General features: G+C 37.2%; 1 protein-coding gene across 2 annotated transcripts in view; it reads right to left on the bottom strand.

Moving 5' to 3' along the window:
- NUA (nuclear pore anchor) overlaps positions 1-18,786 on the bottom strand; it is a 110,236-nt gene that overhangs the window by 62,962 nt on the left and 28,488 nt on the right. For both annotated transcript variants that reach the window (XM_088953462.1, XM_088953463.1), the window contains exons 12-15: positions 4,344-4,392; positions 2,159-2,262; positions 2,010-2,078; positions 91-234 (exon numbers count right to left, since the gene is read on the bottom strand). In XM_088953462.1, the coding sequence (XP_088809588.1) occupies positions 91-234; positions 2,010-2,078; positions 2,159-2,262; positions 4,344-4,392 (366 nt within the window). The remainder of the gene's footprint in view (positions 1-90; positions 235-2,009; positions 2,079-2,158; positions 2,263-4,343; positions 4,393-18,786) is intronic.

Raw genomic sequence — 18,786 nt, 5'->3', positions numbered from 1 at the left:
TTTCACCAAAAGTAAGGTCTTAGGGTACATTATCTATTCATCCAAGGAGAATCACATAAAATTCAAAACAATAAATCATATCTTGCTCACAAGTCGCTCTGAAATGACTTTCTCCGCATCTGACTCATCAGTCATTCCAACAGTTAGAGCATTAGCAACTTCATCAGCATAAGCTTGTCCAATAGATCCACATCTGAGCTGAATATCATGGCATTCCTTGAGAAGAACAGTCACCTGAAATAGTGAACTTGGCAAATAAGACCACTATAGGCTGTGTGGTAAAGGCATGGCATTACTCCCCGCATTGATGTTATCACAGATACAGGTGATATACATAAGCTTAGATGTTTAAATTAGATAATTGTCTCATCTCACTGTAAACAAATTGTATATCAATATAGCCATGATGTAGACACCATTACCTCCACATATTTTTATTATAAGGAGAAGAGCCACATTTTTCCCAAGAAAAAATATATTATGATTATCTGGAGAGACTAGTCATATAAAATACTAGTATTCCAATGAAAATACAAGAGGTCAGAAGCATTTTGCTGCAAAGTATTGCAAAAAAATCTACAGTAAATTCATAATTCCAAAAGGCAAAGAGTTAAACAAATCAGAATTCATAGCTGTTTTATTATAGAATATTCAGGCTACATGCACTGCTCAGTGAATAAACACCTCTAATTCATATCACCTTCAAATCAAAACATCCATTAAACATATGTACATGTATATAAAGCACCGTATTAACTTCGTTTCCACAGAAAAAAGGAATGAAATTGAATCCATGCATATAAAATTGGCAGGTAATAAAAGAAGAGGAGATCAAGTAGTAAAGAATGTAGAATCTTGGAGCTGACATGGAAAGGATTTCACAACAGATTTAATGCAGTCACCTATAAATAGATGGCAATGCCACCTTTAACAAAAATGGAAAAAAAAAGGCCATTACTTAATATTGGTCCAGTTTATCATGTGTCTTGGGAGGGAGGAGTGAATACAGACCTAACCTATGGCATCTTTTTGCACAAAGTAACCTCTCTCAGAGTCCACAGGCTCCCAAATTGAATGGCAATCATAGTTTTCAAGATGCCAATGCAAGACCAGGCTAGGCAATAGAGGGCACCTTTCACCTGGGCAATGGGTTTTCTCAAAATAAAAATCCCTGAATCCTAGACTAGCTCCCTAGGTTCCATAGCTACCAGCAATCATCTTTTCTTTTAATCAGCAAGCTACCAGCAATCATCTTGCACTAGTGGTTATCAATAATCTTCATAAAAAGGTATAAAATTCATTTTAAAACATACAAAATCAAAACATTCATACGAAGAAAAATGAAGAAATAAAAAAATCATAAATAAAGGGGCTGAGCCCCTGTTTTGTCCTAAGAAAAGAAGAAAAGAAACGATAAAGAAGAAAAAGAAGAAAAATGTGTTGATTGGACAAAATTTCAAGTTCTTCCTAGCTTATCGGTTCAAGTTTTCTCAAGGGTTTAACACAGAATATACTAACAAGTGTGATGATTGAACCCTAACAAATAAGAAAATAATAAAAAACTAGCATTTAAGCCAACAAAATGAATAATTTAGTATAATTATGTCTACTATATTACTATAATAATTTAGTATAAAGAAGAAAAAGAAGAAAAATGTGTTGATTGGACAAAATTTCAAGTTCTTCCTAGCTTATCGGTTCAAGTTTTCTCAAGGGTTTAACACAGAATATACTAACAAGTGTGATGATTGAACCCTAACAAATAAGAAAATAATAAAAAACTAGCATTTAAGCCAACAAAATGAATAATTTAGTATAATTATGTCTACTATATTACTATAATATCTAAAATACAAAATAAAAATATATTATAGTGCCATTACAAAATAGCTGGGTGATAAACGAGGCAACACTCCTGTAACAATGACAATAGAACCAGAACAATTTTATTAGGAATCAACAAAAGACATATCACAAGAAATCAGGAAAATGCATGCATAATCATTTACCTGTTTCTGAAGGTCACTAATCTCTTTCTCTGATGCACCATACTCACGTTCCCTTCTCCTTAAGTCAGCCTAAGAAATTACTTTGTTAAACTAAAATATAGAGAAGAGGCTTATAAACCTTTAAAAGAAAAACAGCAAGGATCTTATACCTTTAATTCCTGGATGGTTCTTTCTAGATTAGACTGCATAGGAAGCGACTCCTGCAATTTCTTATTCATGAGAAAATATGCTTCAACCATTCTCTCATGTTCCGCTGCACAAGTGAATAATGCGATAAGTAAAAAGAAATATACTTTAACAAAAAAAAAAGAATAAAAGAAAATCAAATCCGAAATGCAGTAACACCAAATAAATCTAACAACAAGATTACTCTAGTACATTGTCAGTAAATAAAAAAGGACACAGACATGATCATAGTTTATCAAATAGATGGCAGTTGAAATACTGTTACTTTACAGACTTACACGCTTATTAACCAATCTAAAACCCATGTAACATCAGTATCAAAGTTTACACCCAATACGGATGGCCTCTTGCTAAGCTATAGAATTGGTCTATCTTCTTCCCTTGCCATCAACTGGAACTGAGCTTGTACATATTCTACCAATTTCCTGACTTCTCTCAACACATCACAGCATTGCCATGTTAATGAAATGTCACCAAAATTAGTGTATGGAAGTCTCCTAGTTTTTTAAAAGAACAAGGGTCTTTTTGGGCCCAAGGTGCATGCCCTTTAGAAATGAGGCACAAAAATTTCAAAATTTTCAAAAATGTATAAAATTTTGATAAAAATCAAAAAGCTTGCAAAAAGATACTAAAAATAATATTAATTAAAAACTCATGCTTAAATTAAAAACTAAATGCTTTAAAAAGAATAATAACTAAAAATAAAATACATATATAACATATAAAACTTATTTAAAGGTGCACCACCTTGCCTCAGCTTGCACTGGTGAGCTTGCTTTGCTCGCTCGCCAGAGTAGAGTAGATGAGTAGATCCCCCATTTTCGCTAACATTGTTCATCCAATCTTCTTAATATAAGACAATCTTTAAGAGGCAAGGAATTGTAAATAAAATTATAAAATCATTATTTATGTACAAGTAGTTAAAAATTGAAGACCCTAACATGGGTTTGTTTGGGCTTTGCCTCAAGGAGCTCGATTAAGCCAGGTCCATGCTTCAAAAACACAAAAAGCACAAAAAATAAAAAAGGTGCACGCCTAGGCTGAGTTGCAAAGCACACCAGGCACAAGCACCCCCAGTACAAAGCCTGTCTATCTGCCCATCATTTACAACTTTACCAGCAAATGATTTAGCTGATCTTCACACAAGGCAGAATAAGGTATCCATAATTCCATATAAGTAGCACGATATCTAACCTCCCTAATGTGGTGTCCTAGCTTCCATTGACCACCGATGTCCCACCTCATCCATTTTATAATTACTTTTAGAGTATATATCTACAGAAAGGTTGCCATAACCCAAAGATGGATCCCAACAAACCCATCTGATAATGAAATAATTCTACCTCAAAGAGTATCCAACTCCTATAGGGCCAAATATAACAGTTAAGATCAAGTTTTGCACTAGATCCATTATATTCTTAAAGTTGCGTTTTCTTGTAGTGTAAATTTCATTTGCAATAGTGCATAAGTATGAGGGTTAAAATGGACTGAATGAAAATTCTGGTTTACCTGTTTGCGATTTTACTTTGTATTGTTCCTTTAATGAGAAAATTAGTTAGTGAAATGTAATCCCCACTCTATGTAAGGAAAAATGAAACAGGTGAAAGGCCGTTTGTTTAAGAGGCACATGGCACAAATTTTAATGCAAAATTTGTACTGCCACTGAATGCAAATGAGAGAAAATAAAAATATGGCATCAAGGGATGCAAAACATAGTTAAGAAAAAGAAAAATGCTTGTGAATCTAAACCAAGTATAAATTTTGCATCTGGCTTGGATATATACCGCCAACAGAGCCAAAAATTCAGAGGTGTAACATTTGTATTTATCTTTAAGAATCCAAACATGCCAAGATGTTCTGACTAGATCAGTCAATACGTTTTTAATACCCTGAGGAAAAATACAACTCCTAAATAAATAGCCTATTTCACAATTTACCATACTAGCCAGGTACCCAGATGAAAGATACTAACAAAAATTGTTGCATTCCAACACAAAAAATTGAACCTGTGTACCACCCCAAAAAACGAAATAAATCCTAGGAATATCACACATCGCTAACAGAATGCAAAACACAGAAGGAAATAAAAATATGCAAAATACACAAGGAAAAAAGAACACCAATTATCTTTAATATGCCATCATGTACCTCGTTCATCCAAAAGCACTGCAGCCTTCTCTTCTATTTCATATAGGACCTGACCAATGAAATTTTATAATAAATCAGTCACTTGGCCAACAGAAAAAAATAATATATCCTCTATAACCAATTCCATATTAAAATTCTTTTCAGGCTATAGGGGGACCATGCAAGAGTAGACTCCATAAAACAATATACTACTAAAAAACCATAGCAATGGAGATAGATTTAAACAATTAAGTGCATAAAAACCATGGCTGAAAATAGGGCAAGATGTTCCTTATCAATGAAACTCAGAAGTTGTATTAAACAACTCCACTATTGATGAAAAGGGAAGATGGTAAAAACAGCAAAAAATGTGCATTGAAGCACATCAGAGGGTAAAATATTACCTGTCAAACGTGTTAGGAATAGATTTATCAAAAAAAAAAGTGCTAGGAAGAGAAACAAAACTTAATAAAAAGAAATTCCTATTATGTAACCAACAAGTAATGGATAATGTTGCCACTACCCCTTCACCCCCCAAAGTAGAGGTGTAAATGGCCTGACTTTGGACCAGTGTTTTAAAAGCACAAGGGCCGATTTGCGCCTGAGGTGCAAGGCGAGGCGTACGCCTTTTTAAGAAAGGCATAAAATTACAAAAAAAAGGCTAAAAAATCAAAAAAAAAGAGAGAAATTTCAAAAAAAAATGCCAAAAAAAATTTAAGTGCAAAAAATATTAAGCATAATGTTAATAAAAAATATAAACTTAAATTTTAAATAAATGTTTTAAAAAACCTATTATCTAAAATTAAAATACATAAACATAACATGTAAAGCATATTCAAATGAAAATTTAAAAATAAAAGCAAACATATAAAGCATTTTCAAGCATGTAAAACCCACAATCTCTTTTTCTCCTTAACTGCATAGCTTCAAGTAGCTAATGTGATGTAAAACATATTGCATTCTCGATTCTATGAGTTGCCTTTGTACCACACCCTTCGAGGCAAGCCCGAACAAGTCTATGTTAGGGTCTGATATTCTTATTTCTCACATAAAAAATAATAATTTTATAACTTTCATTGCCTTTTAAATAACTTTGGACCAGCCTGGCACGATGGCACACGGGCCATGCTAGGCCCAACACGATGAATCGTGTCGTGCTGGGCCTACGGTTTTAGGTCCGCGGGCCAAGCCGAGCCGGCACGACCAAGCGATATATATATTATAATTATATAATAATATATTAATAAAATAAACAATTGCTTTCAATTTTATTATACTAATTGATTTAATTATTGTATATATAAGCAATTGTATACATCAAAATTCATATAAAATTAAAATTTTAAGTTTTTTTTCAATTTTTTTAAATAAATAGGCAAAAATAGCTTTGGCCCGATCCATGGCCCGACTTGGGCCAAGGCTTGGCCCACGGGCTTGGGCCGTGGGCCATGCTGGGCCAACCTCCAAACTTTTCACTAGGGAGGGCAACACGGCCCGTGACGGCCCGTGGGCCAGCACGGCACGGCCCACACTTTGCGCAGGCTGTGTCGTGTCGGCCCAGCATGGCTCACTTTACACCTCTACCCCAAACCACACCCTGCATGTACTGGAACAAAACCAAAAATGAATTTAAGAATCCAATGCAACAAACAAGATGAGGGTCCATAGTTTGAGAAAAGGAAAGTCAACTCTTATTTTAACTATATCTGTCAGCTATTAAAAACTATTATCTACTAAATGGAAGACTGAGACATGGACTTAAAGAATGAGGGACCCACACCCTTTTGTTTGGCTTGGAAGGATACAAACAAACCTGATTAAGGAGGCAAAGCAAATTAGATAGAGTCATAGAGAATCAATTTCAGCATCCCCTAACACCCTATGGAAACCAAAATTCAAATTTGGAGCCAAGGGTGTTGTCTAGGGTGAGACAAATTTTGAAACAACCTCTTTTTTAAACAATGAAATGGAGAACACAGGGAAAAGGTCCATTAAGGAGATATTTCCCACCCGAATATCCTCCCAAAACCGAACAGAACTTAAACAAACTCCGTACCTAACAAACCTGAGAAACTGAGGAATGATGTTGTAGATGGCCTTCCACAGTGCTGCCAAATTAGCCCGCCTTGATACACCTGCACTCCACCCATCCTATGAGATGCCATGAAAGCTTTGCACCGCTTTATGCTAACTCGCTCTCCAATGACCAATGCCAAAGCCATTTCCCCAACAATGCTTATTTTTTTGAACCACCCTCCCTATCCCCAAACCCCCTTACTCTTTGCTTTGAGCCTTCAACACACAATATCCCATTTAATCAAATGATCATTTTTCCCTTGTCCCGATTCCCAAAGAAAGCCTCTCATTAATTGCTACAGCTTCCTAGCTTCCCTAGGTGGTTTCCTAAAGATAGACAGAATGTGGGTAAGTTTGCCAAAGTAGCCTTCATTAATGTGATTCTACCACCCAAAGAAATGGAATTCTTCTTTCAAGAAGCTAATCTCTTCTCAAACTTTTCTAGCATTGGGGTCTAGAATATACTCTCCCTAGGGTTTCCCCCTAAAGAAAGCCCAAAATAGGACAAAGGCCAAGAAGAGATGGAACACTCAAGACACCCCACAATAGCCTTGACCTCCCTATCCTCCAAACTAATACCCATCATGCATCTCATTCCAAATTTATTATTAGATTAGAGATTCTTTCAAAACCATTGATTAAATTCTTCAAATTTGATACCTTCTCACAAAGACCACCTTCACAGAAAATCATCAAATCATTTGCAAACTGAAGTGGGTGATTGGGATCTTTTTCCTCCCTACTCTCCAACCCCTAATGATCTCTTCCTTGTCGGCCTTAGCAATGATTCTACTCAAACAAATCAGCTACTAAAGTAAAGAGAAACGCAGAGAGTGGATCCCCTTGCCTAATACCCTTGCAAGCTAGAAAGAAATCCTTTACTACACCATCAACCAAGATGGAGTAGTGGCAGGTATTAACACACCCAAGTATCCATCTACACCATCTCTCCCCAAAAGAACAATTCCTTAACATCTCTGAGAGGAACTGCCAATCTACCAAGTCATAGGCCTTTTCAAGGTCCAATTTGCAAACAAAGCCTCTTTGCCTAGATTGTTTCATCCCTCCACACATTCATCCACAATTAGAATCTGATATGCTCTAGGACGTACACTAGAAGTTCAGGACTGTTATCAGTCTTGAACCCTATTGAATCTCAGAATCGAAGATAAGAAGAAAAAAAGAGGAGACAAGAGAAACAGAAGAGAAAGAGGGAGGAGAAACAGTAGAACACAAGGGTTGAAAGGAGGAGCAGAAGCTTAATGTTCAGCCGCCGCCACTTTAATTAATATTTATAGGTTATGCTCATTACATGGAAAGGACAGATCTGCCCTTAATCTTTACATACCAAATAGAGTAAAACAAAGACTGAAATAAATAACAACTAAATGACCAATAGCTAACCCTAGGCAGACTAGAACAACTTCTACCCTACGAACACAGTGGGACTGTAGCTGTGAGGCCCACATCAGTGTTCTCCACACTCCCCCTCAAATTGGGAATAAATGTTTATCATTCCCAACTTGGATAGATCTGCCTCTAGCTTCTTCCGTGATACAACTTTAGTGAGGATATCTGCCAGTTCCATATTGGAGGTGATGCATGGGAGACATACTTCTTGTGATGAAACCCTCTCTCGTACAAACTGTCGATCAACTTCAATATGTTTAGTCTTGTCATGCTGCACTGGGTTGTGTGCTATATTAATAGCCGCTTGATTATCACAATACAACATCATGGGCTTCTCATACTCAACACCCAACTCCTCAAGTAATGATCTCAGCCAAAGAATTTCAGCCACTCCATTAGCCATTGACCTGTACTCAGCTTCAACACTGGATCGAGAGACAACACTTTGTTTCTTACTCCGCCAAGAAACCAAGTTACCTCCCACAAGAGCACAATATCCAAAGGTAGACCTTCTGTCATCGACACTCCCAGCCCAATCGGCATCCGTATAGACTTCCACCTTCATGTGGTCATTGTTCTTGAACAGTATACCTCTACCCGGGCATCTCTTCAAGTATGCTAGTATTCTTTCTGCTGCTAGAAGGTGCGTGGTTCTGGGAGAATGCATTTACTCACTGATAACACTAACGGCATAACTGATGTCTGGTCGGGTAAGGCATAGATATAGGAGCTTTCCCACTAACCGCTGGAACATAACTTTGTCCTCAAGCAGCTCCCCACTCTCTGCATTAATCCTGTGGTTCTGTTCAATGGGTGTATCTGTAGGTTTGACACCTAACTTTCCAGTTTCAGCCAATAGATCTAACACATATTTCCTCTGAGAGACAAAGATCCCCTGCTTAGATCTAGCAACCTCAATACCCAAAAAATACCGTAGTGTACCTAGATCTTTCACCTCAAACTCTTGATGAAGGAGCTATTTGAGGGACTCAATCTCATGGTTGTCGTTTCCTGTGACCACAATATCATCAACATAAACTGCAAGTAGTGTCAGTTACGACTCCACCCTCTTGATGAACAGTGTATGATCTGACTGGGCCTGTACATAACCGAACTTCCCAAGGGCTAGTCTGAATTGTCGAACCAAACTCTTGGTGACTGTTTCAAACCATACAATGCCTTATTGAGCCGACAAACTTTCTTACCTGCCTCTGTATCATAGAATCTAGGAGGCAACTGCATGTAGACCTCTTCCTGCAAGTCCCCATTCAGGAAAGCATTCTTAACACCCATTTGGTACAAAGGCCAAGTGTAGCTTACTGCAAGAGATAATAGAACCCGAATGGTGGTCATCTTGGCTATAGGGGCAAATGTCTCCAAGTAATCTATACCATAAGTTTGAGTGAACCCCTTTGCAACTAGCCGAGCTTTGTACCTCTCAATGGAACCGTCCGCATTATGCTTCACAGTAAATACCCACCTGCATCCAACTGGTTTCTTTCCTTTGGGCAAGTCAACTAGCTCCCAGGTATTATTTTTCAACAGGGCATCCATTTCAACTTGCATTGCACCTCTCCACTCCGGGACTGATAGGGCTTCTTGCATTGTTGTCGGAATAGAGACATCAGCAACAGAGGTGAGTAGGACCTGTAGGAGGGAGATAGGCGATCATAGGACAAAAACTGGGTGATGCAGTGGGCTGTAGATGTGGTGCAATGCCGTTTTCCTTTACGGAGGGCAATGGGAAGGTCAAGGTCATCCGTTGAGGGTGAGGTAACAACAATGGAAGGAGTCTCTGTGGGCCCTGGGACTGTAATATCTGGACTTGGAGCCGCAGAAGAGATTGTAGCTGGCTGGGACTGTTGATGACTAGGATCAATCTGCCTGCATCGCCTGTGATAGACTCTCAACTCCCGATCCCTTTGACCACCCTCGCTACTACAACCCTCATCACTACAACCCTCATCATCAACTGGAATAGGTAAAGGAACAGCCCCAAAGGTATTAACCATGTCCTCACTGCACTCCTCCTCCCCTGAAGAAAAAGACCCAAATCTCCATGTTCATTACTCTCCCCCTGAGGAGAGACCCGAGAATAGTAGGGTGTCTCCTCAAAGAAAGTGACATCCATGGATACAAACTTCTTCCCTGAGACAGGATCATAACAACAATAACCCTTTTGAGTTTGTGCATAACCAAGAAAGATGCATTTGGAGGCCTTGGGTTGAAATTTGGAGTGATTGGGACCAAGAAGCTGAACAAAACAGGTACAACCAAATTTCTTGAGGGGAATAGTGAACAACTCCTCATTGGGGTATAGAAGGGAAAAATGAGGTTTCATATCAAGAACCCGAGAAGGAATCCGATTAATAAAACATACCGCCGTAAGGATAGCATCACCCCAGAAGCGAATAGGGACGTTGGAGGTAAACATAATACTTCTACCCACCTCCAAGATGTGCCTATTCTTCCTCTCTGCAACCCCATTCTGCTGAGGTGTATGAGGACACGTGCTCTGGTGGATAACCCCATGATTAAGGAGGTACGATGCCAATGGCTTAGCAAAGTATTCCTTTGCATTATCAGATCTAAGCACTTTTATCCTGGCATCAAATTGTGTTAGGATCATTTGGTGGAAGTTTTGGGTCAGGACAGGCACCTCATCTCGTGATCGCATAAGATAAACCCATGAAAACCGGCTGTGGTCATCAACAAATAGCAAAAAATACCTGTACCCCCCCATAGAAGGAATGTGATATGGCCCCCAAACATCAGTATACACAATATCAAAAGAACTATTACTCCTTTTATTACTCACTGAATAAGAGTTTCTACAATGTTTAGCCAACTCACAACTTTCACACTTCAACTGAGATGACTCAACCTACTCAAACAAAGTAGGAAACAGACTCTTCAAGGACCGAAAAGATAAATGACCCAATCGGTTATGCCACAACATAACCGGACTCACAACTTGAGAAACAAGTAACTTCTTATCCACTGACTCTTCCCGACGAGAACTCTCCCCGAGCAGATAGATCCCATTCGTCTCACAGCCAGTCCGTCCCAATCACCTTCTTCGTCTCCATGTCCTGAAAAACACATCGGTCAGGAAAGAAAGTTACTGAGCAGTTCAAATGTTTGGTAATGCTACTGGCGGAAAGGAGGTTAATATCCAGTTTAGGAACATGCAAGACAGAGGACAAGGATATAGTATCTGACAGTTTGATGTCACCCTTGCCAGAAATAGGGACAAGAGAACCATCAGCTATAGATACTTTATCCCTACTAGAAGATAAGTGATAAGTAGTAAACAAAGAGGGCAAGCTGGTCATATGGGCAGATGCACCTGAATCTATTACCCAACACTGTTCAGTAGTACCTGGAACGGAGGCATGGTAGGCTGAGGCTCGAGTACCTGAGTGTGCAAAGGCCGATGTAGTCGGAGCTGATGATGATTGTGGTAACTGGGCTGAACTGCCAACTTCCTTCTCCAATTGTATTAGAGCTGCCCGAACTGCAGCTAAGGTCTCTAATGGTGTGCCTCTCGTGCCAGATGAGGATGCTGAATCAGTAGTCATAGCCACATGAGCATTACTCCTTTTATTTCTCAACTTTGCCGGGACCAAATGTGGATGCAGCTTCCAACATGTTTCTTTTGTGTGTTTAGGTTTCTTGCAATGCTCACACACCACATCCCTTTTATCTTCATTCTTTCTGTCCCTCTCTGAATCACCCTCTGTTTTGGGTTTGACAGCTACCAAGGCACCTGAGGTTGCATCATGACTTTCCTCCTAGTCTCTTCACTATGCACTTAGGAGTATGCTTGATTGAGGGTCACACTATCTCTGGTCAAGATCTGCTGCCTCACAATATCGTATTCTGAATTCAGTCCTGCCAAAAACTCAAACACTCTGTTTGTCTCAATGTGTTTTCTATGTATCTGAGCATCTTTGGGACTCTCCCACTCAAGAGTCTCTAAGTGATCAATCTCATGCCACAGGGACTGCAAGTTAGTGAAATAGACCGACACCGGTTTCTCTCATTGTTTAAGGGCATTCACCTCACATTTCAACTCATATGCTCTGACAACGTTAAGGGGTTGGGAGTAAGTCTCTTTCATCACATTCCATATCTCCTTGGCTGTCTTTGCCCATAAGTAATTTCGACTGATATGGGGCTGCATTGAATTAGAGAGCCATGTCATAACCAAGTAGTTTTTTTGGACCCACTTGGTATACATAGGGTCTCCCTTGGAAGGTTCTGTTACATCTCCCAAGAGATACCCTATTTTGCCCTTCCCCCAATAGCCATCATGGCTGATTGGGCCCATTCCAAGTAGTTTGATCCATCAAACTTTATGGTTGTAATCTGAAAACCTGTCTTAGAACCACCACCATAACTGCTGTTCCCAAAACTGCCTTCTGCCTGATTATTAAACTCCATTTCAGTCAAGAACCAGAAGTATCAAAGACTACGGTTACTACACTCAAAACCAGCACTAGAACTCCCAACAACAGTCACAAAATCAGTAGAGAATCAATCTGTACTCACGATAGATGTGCATGAAATATATATAGGACTGATCTGAAATCAATAACCACACACAACAGCAACAGTCCGAACTTTTTGAAACCCCAAAAGAAGACTGAAACACAATTTGAAGAGCAATCTGATATACTGAAGCCAATTCGAGGTTTTAATCAGTCGTAAGAGCCGTACGGATAAGGTTTGTATTAGGGTTAAGATGAAATCCTAAAACTGATCAATGTTGAGGAGAATTCTAGGGTTTGCTGCAGGAATAAGATCACAAGTTTCGGCCTAATACTAGGGTTTGCCGTAGGGATAATACAAAACCCTAGAGAAACCCTAGAGAATAGAGAGATAAAACCCTAGATTAGTTCGGCCACCCTTACTGGATAGGGACAACCTATATTTTCTGATGTTACTTCTATCAGAAAGTGAAAATTACAGTAGAATGAAGTTTGCTGCCTACCATGGTTACCCGAACCCTAGCCTTTTCTAATTCTTCCTAATCACCAACTTGCTACAACTGTGATACTTCTTCAAACAGCTGCTAATCCTCTGGAGATCTCCAAGAACCAGTAACGAAGTCTGCTTTCTCAGCTTCCAGCCTTAGATGATTCTCATGTGGTCGGCTGGAGTAGACTCACATGAGAGAACTTGGCTTTGATACCAACTAGAAGTTCAGGACTGTTATCAGTCTTGAACCCTAATGAATCTCAGGATCGAAGATAAGAAGAAAGAAAGAGGAGAGAAGAGAAAGAGGGAGGAAAAGCAATAGAACACAAGGGTTGAAAGGAGTAGCAGAAGCTTAATGTTCTGCCGCCGCCACTTTAATTAATATTTATAGGTTATGCTCATTACATGGAAAGGACAGATCTGCCCTTAGTCTTTACATAACAAATAGAGTAAAACAAAGACTGAAATAAATAACAACTAAAACAACTAAATGATCAATAGCTAACCCTAGGTAGACTAGAATATCTTCTATCCTACGAACACAGTGAGACCGTAGCTATGGGGCCCACATCAGTGTTCTCTACACTTACAAAGCAATTTTTTGCAAATTCCTGAAAGACATCACACAAATCATCTTTTAGCACCACCCAACAGTCTTGATAAAAAGCCATTTAAACTAGGAAACCTTTATAACTCTAATTACCGATACATCATGGACCAAATATGAACCAATACACTCTACTACATTGGACCACACAACCAGTATGATCTAGTGATCAATCCTTGGACTTTGAAAATGACCTGCAAACCCACAAATCAGAAACCTTTGACCCTTCAGTTGAGGCACATACAGTTGTCCAAATGAACCAATACACTAAGGTCAACACTTGGACTTTGAAAATGACTTGCAAACCCACAAATCAGAAACTTTAAACCCTCAATTGAGGCACTTCCAATTCTAGTTTAAAGTACCGAGACACCCCAATGTGTCGGCAGGGATGTATCGATACTTTTTACCCCACGTTTTTTTATTTCTTTTCAAAACTTCATTTTATATTATTTAATAAATAAAATAAGTGGGTTTTCACTATCAAGTATCACTCAGATAGTACTATTGAAAGATTTAAGGCCCGTTTGGTTGCTAAAGGATACACTCAGATGTACTGTATTGATTACCTGGAGACTTTTTCCCAGTGGCCAAAATGACTTTAGTTTGAGTTTTGCTATCTTTAGATGCTACTTTTGATTAGCAATTTCATCAATTCGATGCTAAAAAATGGTTTCTTGAATGGGGACCTACATGAAGAAGTCTATATGTCTTTACCTCCAAGGGTGTATGGGAAGGAGATGCAAGGGAAGGTTTGTAAACTGAAGACAGAGTTGTCAAGGCGTCGCCTAGGCGACTATGCGCCCTTGGCTGGGTGCCTCGCCAAAACGCCTTGACTTTTAGCAACTAGGCGCCCTTATAGGGGACTAGGCGCCCGCCTAGGCAACAAAACTGACAAGGCGGGTGCCTTTTATAATATCATTTATATTGATGTATCTTATTAATGTATGTGTTAGTACATTTTATTATATGCTAGAGTTTCGGTCGTATCATATCGGTACTTAGAAATAGCCGAAACTTTTTTTTTTTTCACATTTTGGTTTTTTGGAAAGCTTTTAACAAGCTTTTTATTATTTAAAAAAATTGGGGGTCCGAAACACCTTGAAACAAGCAATTCAGACCGTATCTTTTTCAAAAGATATGATACGATACGCCGCGTATCGTATCAATACTTTGAACCATGTATGTATATATACATACATTTATATTTTGTTTTAATGTTTTACTATTGAAATTTAAAAGATCAAAGGGTTTTGAGAAGAGAAAAAGAAAAAAAGAATGAATGAAAGAAAGAAAAGAAAAGAAAAGAAAAGGGGAAGTAACAATAGAATAATAAAGTTCTTTTTTTCCATTCTCTCTCTAATTAAATAAAACAGAAACTCAATACTTGTTTTTTTTTCTATTTTACTTTCCATCTTGAATATTTATCATATAAAGTTAATAACCTTCTTTAGCTGCTAATTAGTATGAATTTGCTCTATTAAATACTTATCATAGTAGTATTATTTTTGAAAATAATGAAAGTAATAATTGTAAAAGATTTTATCTTTTAGATGTGATGATTTGCCACATTTTTAAAGGAAATTTAATGTTCTTAATAAAGAGAATTGCTATTTTTCAATCAACATACATGTTGAATGGTATATAAAACTAGAAAACTAGCCAAAAGTCAGTTTTTCATATTATAAAATTTTTATTGCCTAGGCGACTAGGCGCCCCAGTGTCACCTAGACGCCTTGAAAACTATGACTGAAGAAGTCCCTCTATGACCTTAAGTAATCTCCTAGAGCCTAGTTTGACAGATTTCGGGTTGCCCTTGTTACTTTTGGGTACACAGAAACTCGGTCAAATCATACCCTATTTGTTAAGAAGAGAGATTCCTTAGTGACCCTTCTGATTGACTATGTTGATGATATAATCATACCCTATTTGTTAAGAAGAGAGATTCCTTAGTGACCCTTCTGATTGACTATGTTGATGATATTGTGGTTACTGGTAATGATACTCAGGAAGTTACTCATCTCAAAAGATTTCTTAACACTAAGTTTGAGATTAAAGACTTGGATGAACTCAGATATTTCTTGGGAATTGAAGTTGCCAGGTCCAAGGATGGTATCTTCATTTCTCAACGTAAGTATGTTCTTCATCTTCTTGCAAAGACTGGCAAACTAGGTGCTCAACTAGCTTTCACTCCTATAGAACTAAATCATAAGCTATCAGCTACCAATGGTAAACTGTTGACTGATAGGGTAGTGTTCCAAAGACTGATTGAGAAGTTATTATATCTCTGCATGACTAGACCAAATATTTCCTATGCAGTTAGTGCAATTAGTCAGTTCATGCATTCTCCCAGAGATACACATTTAGCAGTTGCTGAGAGGGTTCTGTGCTATCTAAAAGGGACTCCAAGGAAAGCATCTTGTTTGCTAAACATGGACACATGAAGCTAAAAGCATACACTGATGCTAATTGGGTTGGATGTATTGATGATAGAAGGTCCACTTCAGGTTATTGTGCTATTGTGGCAGGGAACATTGTATCATGGAGGAGTAAGAAATAGTCTGTAGTGGCTAAAATTGGGCATGGAGTTTCAGAACTTTTATGGTTGAGATCACTTTTACAAGAATTGGGCATAGACTGTAAGAAGCGAATGATGTAATATTGTGACAACCAGGCCCCTATCAACATTGCACAAAATCATGTTTAGCCAAGGATTAAAATATCGATACGATATGCCCGATACGGGGCGTATCGTATCGGTATCAGACCTGACCGGCACAGGATACGTCATGACTAGATACTTTTCCTGCCAGTCGTGCGTATCGGTCCGATATGCTACTATTTCGACACATCGTATAATATCGAGCGATACAATCCGATACGCACCGATACAACAGTGTATCGTGCATCCGTGTCCATGCCTTCGTCTAACAATTATAAACCGCATCTCACTTAAAAAAATTGAGGCTGGCGTGATTCGAACATAGAACTAAAGTTACGTAAAGACAAGAGAACATGGTCAACCACCAAGCCACTTACCACTTTTTGATAATAAAAGAAATACATTAACCTTTATCAACATTAACGTCGAGTAGTCTACATACAACCCAAATAAATAATATATACTAATATTCAACAACTCCAACTATAAATTAAAAAGAATAATTTTTAAAATTAGTATTTTATGAACAATGGAATAAATAATTTATCAAATCTGCATATATACCAAAAATTGATTTTTAATTTCAAGAAATTTATACAAATAAAAGTATTATTAATAGAATAATTATTTTTATACTTACAATTTGTAAATTTGCACATTATATGTATATTCAAATATTTATAAATTATTAATTAATATTTTAATTTGCATTAAATAATAATGTCTTAAATATTTAAAAAATAAAAATATTATTTACAAAATATTTGAGAACATAACATTAATTGAATAGATCAATTCCACTAATCTACATTTATATAAAAATAAAATAATTTTGTATTTTAGAAATTTTATAAAATAAAATATTAATAATGGAATAATTATTTTAGTAATTAAAATTTATAAATTTTCATATGATATATATCTTTAAATTTGTAATAGATTCGATTTATTTTAAGTTAAGATTATAAAGTTTTATAAATTATTAATTAATACTTTACATTTTATAATAACATATTTGTTTTTATAATAACATATTTATTTGAGAATTGATTTTTTGTTAATGTTAAAAAATAAAAATAGAAATATTGATAATAGTAATTCAAATAGAATAGATACATATGTTTTGTGCTTTGGACTTTAATAGAAAATAAAATAATAATGGCTTTGTGCATGTATTAATTTCTAAGAATCTATATAATATGTCTTACATTCTTGATTGATGCACTATCAATAAAATTGCATAATATCTATGCATCTCGCTATATTTAGTTGTAATAAATTACCTTACCTTTTCAAAAACAAAAATCATAATATATTTCTTCATATATATCATAAAAATATAAAGCTCCTATATATTTATATATTATTTATAATTATTGACATTAAACTTAATATTATTAATGTATTTATGGAATTTTTGTGCATTTTCCTAGCATATCAAAGCGCTTCCATATTTTTCGTCTGTATCATGCGATTCCTAAGTGTATCCATATCCATATTCGTATCCAAGTTGTCTGATACCAATACTTTGATCCTTGTGTTCAGCATGACAGAATAAAGCACAGAGAAGTGACAGGCACTTTATACAAGAGAAAGTTGCTTCAAGAGAAGTCTGTCTACCATTTAGTGCTTCTGAAGAACAATTGGTTGATGTTTTGACAAAAGGTGTTCCTTAAGAAAAGTTGGTTCACTATATAAGCAAGTTGGGCATGATTGATATCTATGCTCAGCTTGACGGGGAGTGTTATGAGTGTAGAGAGACTACGCTAAATGGGCCCTAGCCCATTACTATCTTATTGATTAGTTCTTTCTTGTTATTTCTTAATGGGCCCTTTCTTTTGGGCCATTAAGTATTTTTTATGTTTTCTAAGTATGCTGATGAGGTGGACGCCCACTTAAGGGCAGACTTGTAAATTATGTAACCTTAGTAAGATTAATAAAAAATTAGAGTGGAGAAAGAGGAGATTATCAAACTCCTCCTTTCCCACTTCTCCATTCTTATTCTTCTTGTCTTCTCTTCCTCTTCTGCTATAATCTGAAATATTTTTACTATTTTTTATTGGTCTGAATCACATCTAATCGTACTGGTGGCCACGATGGAGGTCGTGGTAGAGAAAGAAGTACTGGTACTAGGAGGTGCACATATTATGGATTAGAGGGGCATACTGTTAACAACTTACATAGTCCACCCAACACTGGGCCAATCATGTTGTGACTAGTGATGGTGGTACAGTTACTGAGAACCAACAAGTCATCAGACTCCCTCCACATCTACTGGTGCTTCTGGGAAGGAAAAGGTGAGTGTCCCACGTGAGGAGTATGAGAAGTTTCTTCAGACATCCTCTTAGCAGAACACAACTACTCTTGCACATTCAGGTATAGCTTGTTTGGCTTCCAAACCCTCACACTGGATTATTGACTCTGGAGCCTTTGATCATATGACAAACTCCAGGTGTGTTTTCTTCACTTTCTCAGTCTTCTACATCCCAAACAGTTACCCTTGTTAATGGTTTTACCTCTCCCATTTGTGGTGTTAATGATGTTGATCTTACCTCCTTATCTTTATCCTATGCCTTATATGTACCCAAGTTCCCTTTTAATCTTATGTCTATTAGTAGATTAACCAAGTCATTTAATTGTTCTATAACCTTTTATCCTTCTTCTTGTGTATTTCAAGATCTCAAGACAGGGATGAAGATAGGTGGATTGTATTATCTTGATGGTGG

The sequence above is a fragment of the Nelumbo lutea genome, chromosome 7 (assembly GCF_056320005.1).
Source record: "Nelumbo lutea isolate HS-2025 chromosome 7, American lotus-T2T, whole genome shotgun sequence".
In the NCBI taxonomy this organism is placed as follows: Eukaryota; Viridiplantae; Streptophyta; class Magnoliopsida; order Proteales; family Nelumbonaceae; genus Nelumbo; species Nelumbo lutea.
The sequence above is the reverse complement of the archived record's forward strand: the minus strand, read 5'-3'. Positions and strand labels throughout refer to the sequence as shown.